The 7,500-nt window shown below is 39.6% G+C and overlaps 1 protein-coding gene across 1 annotated transcript in view; it reads left to right on the top strand.

Annotated features, from left to right (window-relative positions):
• Window positions 1-5,425, top strand: part of clcf1 (cardiotrophin-like cytokine factor 1) — a 15,894-nt gene extending 10,469 nt beyond the window's left edge. Inside the window, exons 2-3 of the mRNA XM_053631735.1 lie at window positions 653-813; window positions 3,704-5,425. Coding sequence (XP_053487710.1) covers window positions 653-813; window positions 3,704-4,819 — 1,277 coding nt within the window. The 3' untranslated portion in view covers window positions 4,820-5,425. The remainder of the gene's footprint in view (window positions 1-652; window positions 814-3,703) is intronic.
• The last annotated feature ends 2,075 nt before the right edge of the window (window positions 5,426-7,500 follow it).

Raw genomic sequence — 7,500 nt, forward strand, 5'->3', positions numbered from 1 at the left:
CACCCTGAGGCATGTAGAGAGGGATTTTTACATCACATGCCCAAAGTTTGTAACCTCAGTTTCACTTTCCATCCCAAGAACACGGAACCTTGACCCCTTTCATTTTTTTTTAAATTTAAATTTAATTTTTTTTAGTTTTTACAGCTGTTCTGCATATAATACAAGCGACAGAAACTCTTGACCTTTCCTTTTTCCCCCCTCCTAAATCCGTTTGACAAAGAAGCCAACGTCTTTGTGCGTATTCGGTGCTGACAGTTGTATTTAGTATTCGCTGAGTGACTGCCAATTGCACAGTAAACAAAGTATCCATCTTTTAGTAAGCATGTCTGATCTGATTTTATGTTTGATTCCAGTGCTTCACATTTTGACAGCGGGTGATGAAACGGGTGACATCTGATCCTCATAAGAGCGCCGACGTTTTTGTTTCTGATAAATTATCCTGTGTTTTCAATGTGTTTACGCTGTAATGACGGCGGTGTATTTTACAATAGAAATGGTGTGTTTTAGCATTTGTGCAGCATAAATCCTGAGAAACACGCACACACAAACAAACACACACACACACACACACACACACACACACACACACCAAGTGAATAATAAATCTGCTAGCAACAATAAATTCACCGTTCTTACTGGTTTAAATCTGCAGTCCATCAGGCTCAAGTCGTGCTGCTGTTGGCCGCCGCTGTGGGGTGTGTTCAGGTGCAGGACCACGCGCTGATGTTGTCCAATGAGAGGAGCACGATAGAGAGAACGTACGAGCTGACCAAATACCTGAACCACCAGCTGAAGGAAATTAAAGACACTTACGTGAGTCTGACTTCGTATGCTTGTGGTTGTGCATGCTTTTGTTTATGTGTGCGTTTTTTCCGCTCATCTCTCTGGCATCCTCGTTCTTTCTCACACATACTTTTTTATTGCCTTTGCCTCTTTCCTTGTTCCTTTTCACATCTCTGTCCAAAGAGCATATGTGTGTGTGTGTGTGTGTGTGTGTGTGTTTTCTATGATGAAAAACAGAGGGAAAGAGACTAATAGATTCCTTTCTAATTTTTTTTAGCAGAATATATCTAGCTATTAACAGATGCCCATCATATCATCTGAAACTAAATTATAATCTTTTATGCACTGAGTAAAAATGTGTATAAAAATTTTACGAGCTGTAGATTACAACATGCTGCCAACATATTTTTACGCAGGATAAAACTATAAAAAAAAAAAAAAAATGTAAATACTTTATACTCTTTTGTTTTCCTTCGAGCCCGGTAACACTTTCTATGAAAGCCATATGTGTAATGACGTAGAGTAATCGAACTCCGTTATTATACAAATACTTAACTCTAATTTTGAGGTATTTCTACTCTACTTGAGCATTATTTAAACTGAATATGCTTAATCTTACTTAATTACAGAACTTTTCACCGCTTACAGTTTTGTTTAGATCTTTCGAAAACTCAAAAGGGTTTTAATTCTCTCGTTCAGCCAGTGACTTTACTCTATACATCGATAGAACGGGCGATTAAGAATCGTGCCGATCTGTCGACTGTGACCTTCTGGTGCTACACGGTGTAGTTAGCGCTATAGCAATCCTGCGTCTAAATATGGATGAGCCACATGAATGCAGTGTTGAACATGAGGATGAGCGCCCCTGGCCCTACCTTAGTAAAATGGTTCAATATGCTGGAGTAAGCAAAGACTATAAAATGTGTCATCTCATTAAAAAAAAAAAAAAAAAAAAGCATGCTGAAGCTTGAAGTTTTGCTCATTTGCTAACATTCCCTGGCTATGTTTAACTAAGTTAAGCCGGTTTTCTTTGCTAACGCCAGGTTAGACTAGTATCAATTCCAGTAGATAATAAAAATCAACTCCTTACAGTTTTAGATCAATAGTAAAAGTTTTTTATTCATTTTAAACATGATTTTGTGGGGGGGAAAAAAAACATTTACATTTTACTTTTTAATACTTGAGAACATTTAAAAGTACCAACTTATTGACTTTCACTTGAGAACATTTGTGGTTGGATACTTTTACATTTAACTGAGTAAGCTTCTGACATATTATCTATACTCGTTTTATTATTATTAAGTATTATTTCTCAGTACTTTTTCCATCCTTGCCTATAAATACATTCATAACATGTTATAATTGCATTTATAAGGCATTATACAGATAGTTGCAACTATTTATACATAAAAAGTCAGTTTTAGTTTTATATATATATAGATAGTTATAGTTATATATATAGTTATAGATAGTTATAGATATTATAACCTTATTATAACCTAAATATAATTACTTACAAGCTGTATTTATGAGCTCTAAGTAGAGTGAGACTTTTTAAATGTAAAGAAATGTATTAAATTGACAGTATTTGCAATTTTTTTATGTCTCACAATTTGAATAAACCCAAATCTACACTGTAGATCTGCATAGACTTAAAAACCATTAAAAAGAAAAAGAAAAAAAAAAAAAGAAAAAAAGAAAAAAGTTATTTCAAAGGTTGTAAAGGTTGTTTATTACAGGTAAAATAAATAAATAAATAAATAAATAATAAAAGCACCATGCAAAGCAGGGCTTGGTGATATGAAGTGTTATGGACACTACTTAAAATGCATCATGTTAATAATTCATAATGCATTATAAAGCGCACCATATATAAAGTGTAATGCATTTCTGCCTAAATAATTATAACGATATCTATAACGCCGTATGAATATGTACTATAACATTATAGAAATGTGCTCATAGTTTAATTACAGATATGATCATCGTATAAAATGTCACCGAGAGCTCTTTTGGAAGGTTCTAGCGTCTTTCTGAATAGGTTTTCTATAATGGAGATTTCTGTTGTTCTTTGAACGTTTAAGAGTTCTCCCAGAGACGTCACAGTGACGCAGAGCGCTTTTTGTCCTGCCTGCTATTCATTTTCTGCGGAGACAGGTGAATATCTAGTGCAGAGGGTAGAGGGAGGGACAAGCATGAGACGAGAGGGAAAAAATGAATTTTTCGACTTTGTGCAACTTGCCAGTGAATATCATTATGTGCTGGCCAATCAGATTTATTGTGCAGTTTTATGTGCTGTGGGCGTCAGGTAGGAACTATCCATGGCTAATCCATGACTACAGCAGCACAATGACTGGAAGTTATTAAACCACCAAAAAAGTCATTAAAAGTTGAAGGTTTTAATTTATTTCGGAACATGCATACAGTGGAATTTTCCCTTATGGAAAAATCACTCTGCTTTTTTTGTTCGCGCCGGGATTTATGCGCGTAATATATGATGATTTGAAAAACACGTGCAGGTTCATTTCACCACGTGAATTCCAGTAAACATGCGTGACATCATGTGATCGTGTGTGTTTATAAAAGGTAAAACCGCATTCCCCGTGGGAGAAAATCACATGTGGAAAAATAAAACCGCGTCCGCGACATGTGAAATATATTTGAAACATATCATGTGAAGCGTGTAAAAACCGCACGGGTGAAAAAAAATCGCACGTGAGTCAGGGAACGTGTGAATTGGGTGACTTTTTTTTTTTGGTACGTCAGATTTATGATGCTGTTATCTCAGGAAATCATAAAAACTATCCTGAGAAAATGTGTTGTAATTTTAGGTCTTCTGTAATATGCAGTAAAATAATAAAAGATGTATAATTCACATACAATAAGTGCTTAAGATGTGTGTTCACTGTCTGTCCCTCAGCTCTCGTATCTCGGTCCTCCATTCAGTGACCCAGGATTCTCCCCACCAAGGCCCAACATCTCGTCCCTGGCGGTTCCCAGCGCAGCCACGCGGGAGGACCTGTGGCGTGGTCTCGAGAACGGCGCCCGTCTGGCACAGAACCAGAGAGCCTACAGCGTGCTGCTGTGTGCTGTGCGTGAGCTGGCGCGCTCCACCTTGTGCCCATACCTCCAAAGCTCGCTCCTTCACTTCTGCTCCGGCCTCAGCGGACTCCTGGGCTCCATCTCAGGGCTGATGAACGCCCTGGGCCACACCCCGCCCCTTAACGGCAACGCAATGCCTTCTCAGAAATACACACCGCCGTTGTCCTCGGCGTATCAGCGGGAGAACGGGAACGGCCCGGCCCCTTTGAGGAACCACGCGTCTCGGGTTCAGAGCGGCCTGGGAGGAACGAGGGACGCTACGGCTGGGTATGAAACCGACAGGAAGAGGGATAGAGAAAGGGAGAGGGCTGAACGAGGGAGGAGAGGGAGGCGGAGAGAGGGGGAGAGCTGGACGGAGAGAGAGGACGAGGAGCGAGAGGAAGGTCTGGAGAAGTGGAAGAGGAGGAGAAGACTGCTGACTGTTGAAGATGAGGACGACGGTAAACAAACAAGCCACAGCTACGATCCAAACAGCAACAACAATAACAACATGAACAACACCCACACAAGTTCCAAGCACTATTTCAGCAAATATGGCAAAGGCAAACACTATAACATCAACAGCACAGACAGTGATGCCCGGCTTCCTACGGAAACGGAGATAGAACGAAGGATAAGCAGCGACGAAGAGGCGGACGAGTTCCAAGAGGACGTTCCTGTCCTCTTTTCCTCTCCGTCCCTCCATTCCGGGCGCTCTGGACGCCCCATATCCTCTCCCCACCCACCGCTCTCTCCCCTCTCCCTCCTTTACGCGTACGAAGACGGGGTCACCGAGGTCGACTCGCACTTGAGCATGGCCGCTCCCTCGCCGCGCCCTGCCCTCAACGACTTCACGCGGAAAGTGGAGGGATTCTGGGTACTCAGAGAGCTGCAGAGTTGGCTGTTTAGATCAGCCAAGGACTTCACCAGACTGAAGAAGCGACTCCGTGTCTGAGCGTCTGACTCAGTGTATGTGTGTAAGTCTGTGTGAGTGAGTGAAAGCTTTTGGATAAAGGAACTGAAAAGGACTCACACTTTGCACTTGTATGGGGGGACAAAAAAGCAAACTCACCCGGACAAAATAAATGACGACAGAAGAAGAGACAGAGTGGCTTTTCAGAGTGAGCAGCGAGTCAGCAGCTTAAGGAACGTGAATCACATTTCCGTCTTTTTGAGATGGACAAAAGGAAGACGTGAAGTAGAAATAAAGGGCAGAGAAGTGTCTGCTTTCTCATAAACTGACTCAGCACACAGTGACTCGTGATTACTGGGCGCTTTTATGCTCACACACTGTCACACTTCTCATAACGGGCTGTGTCATGCATCTTTCTAACCACTACAGTAAGTGAGTGTCCACTTACTGCCATATTGGGCCTTTTTCCACTGCAAGCGTCTGAACCTTTGACACCAGAAAGCAATAAAAGTGGGTTTTTTATTGTTTTTTTTCCCATTGACCACTACACAAGATTGGTACCAAGAATAGACTCGGGTTATAATGTATACACAGAATAACCCAGCACATTAAAGAACACACAATAGTCTAATTTGATCCATAAATCTTTCTATGAAGGCCATATATATATATATATATATATATATATATATATATATATATATATATATATATATATATATATACACATATTTATTTATTAATTGTTATTAGAATCCAAAGAAGTTTTCCTAGTGCGTTATGTTTAGTCTGATTTTTTTTCACAAGTAACGTTCACACTAGCAAAAAATAAATTTTGTTGTTTTTTTTTAAAAAAAAAATCAAAAGCATTTCCAATATTTCATTTCCCTCAATACATAGATACAAAGCACTAAAGAAAATGTGGGCCTTTTTCTTTGGTATTAGTGTTAAATTATTATAGCCATACCTTACGAATGCATTATATCATGTATTCAAAGTTCATAAATATGCAATATAAATATGATGTATATAGAGAATTACACACTAAACGATACCACTGCGTGTTACTGGTCTTTACAGAAATGTTACATGACAGGATCGACATGTTATACGGTATTTCGCACATTTAAAGCAAAATTTCAAGTTTTTTTTTTTTTTTTTTACAAACGAACCCCCTCCCCCCCCCCCACTTCATGGTGAAATGCACCTTCACATGTCCCCTCCCCCCCCCACACATATAATTACATATTACTCACATAATCACATATGGAAAAACTTTGGATCCTGTGCAATCCCCCCCCCCCACCACCACCACCACCACCCCGCACCCCACACCCCCACCCCACCCCCCCTTCAAAAAGGGAAGCTTTATCACACACCTTTCATCCGGAATGCAAATCTTTGTGTGTCTTTAATACTTATTTAAGCCTCATAATAGGACCGTAAAAAAAAAATGGCAGGTGTGAACGAATTTTTAAAAGATACTGCATAGATGGAGGACACATAATAAAGGTACAGAAGACAAGCAGCGACAGGCAACGGTACGGTTTAGTACCATTTTGTTCCTGAGAGTGTTGTCGCTGGTGCGAGCCTCAATAGCAACATTGTGCTGTTTTATTTCTCCTTTTATTCCCCCCCCCCCCCAAAAAAAAAAAAAAAAAACAACACACAAAAAAAAACAACGTGTCAGCACAGTGCATTTACAGTTTAAACGAACAGAAACGCTTTCATTTTCACAGCAGGTCAGATGCCAACTTTGGGGCGGGTATTTGTAGGTCGATGGACGTCTTTACAATTCTGTTTCCTGCCTGTTGAAATGTGAATATGTGCGGATTTTGAAAAATATATATATTAAAAAGCCTTTCGTCACCGAGACATTCGATCAGTAATTTTGCTGGTGAACTAAATGTTTGAGCAGATAATAGAAAAATAATGTAAATCCAAACTTTTCTTCCATTTTCGACTTGTGTTTTTACGTTTTCTTTGACGTTTTTTGCTTTTTTACTACTACAGTCACTTTTATTGTCATCACTGTAACATTATGTTCTGTAAAAACTCCTTTTTTTTTTTTTACTAGAACCTCAGGTTCTCTTGGATCATGTTGAGTTTTTATGATATGCAGTGGAAAAAGGTCCATTGTTGGTGTTCATAAGTGCTTTGTGTTAGCGTGTGTGTGTGTGTGTGTGTGTGTGTGTGTGTGTGTGTGTGTGTGTGCCGCACTGAGGTTAAGGTGGTGCTAAAAGGAAGCACATTCACAAATGGACCAGGAATCCTTTTTCACATGCAAAGCGACATGGCTTTATATTTGTATATTTCGATATTGTTTTTTTTTTATTATTATTATTTTTAATATTCTGTAATATTTATTAAAGGGTTTATTTATTATTCGTTGGTACTATTTGATGAAATGAAATGGAGTGTCTTGATTAAATCCTGGTTTGGAAGTGTGTTTCCTCTGGCTGCACTGTTTGTGTGAACGAGGTCTCATGGCTGGAGGGGAAAGCAGGCTGACTCGGAGCGTACAGAGTTTTATTAGTCTGTCTAAATGAAATTTATGGCCATTCTTTCATCTAACACCACAGCCTCTCATCTACGTCTCATCTCTTCCTCTCAATCTGTCTCTCTCACGCCTCTCCTTTTTCCCCTTCACACTCACCTACTGTCTCGCTCTCACACTCGCACACACGCAATAAACACAAGGTACACATGAACGGGTAAAGTGA

Source organism: Ictalurus furcatus, chromosome 8, assembly GCF_023375685.1.
Source record: "Ictalurus furcatus strain D&B chromosome 8, Billie_1.0, whole genome shotgun sequence".
In the NCBI taxonomy this organism is placed as follows: Eukaryota; Metazoa; Chordata; class Actinopteri; order Siluriformes; family Ictaluridae; genus Ictalurus; species Ictalurus furcatus.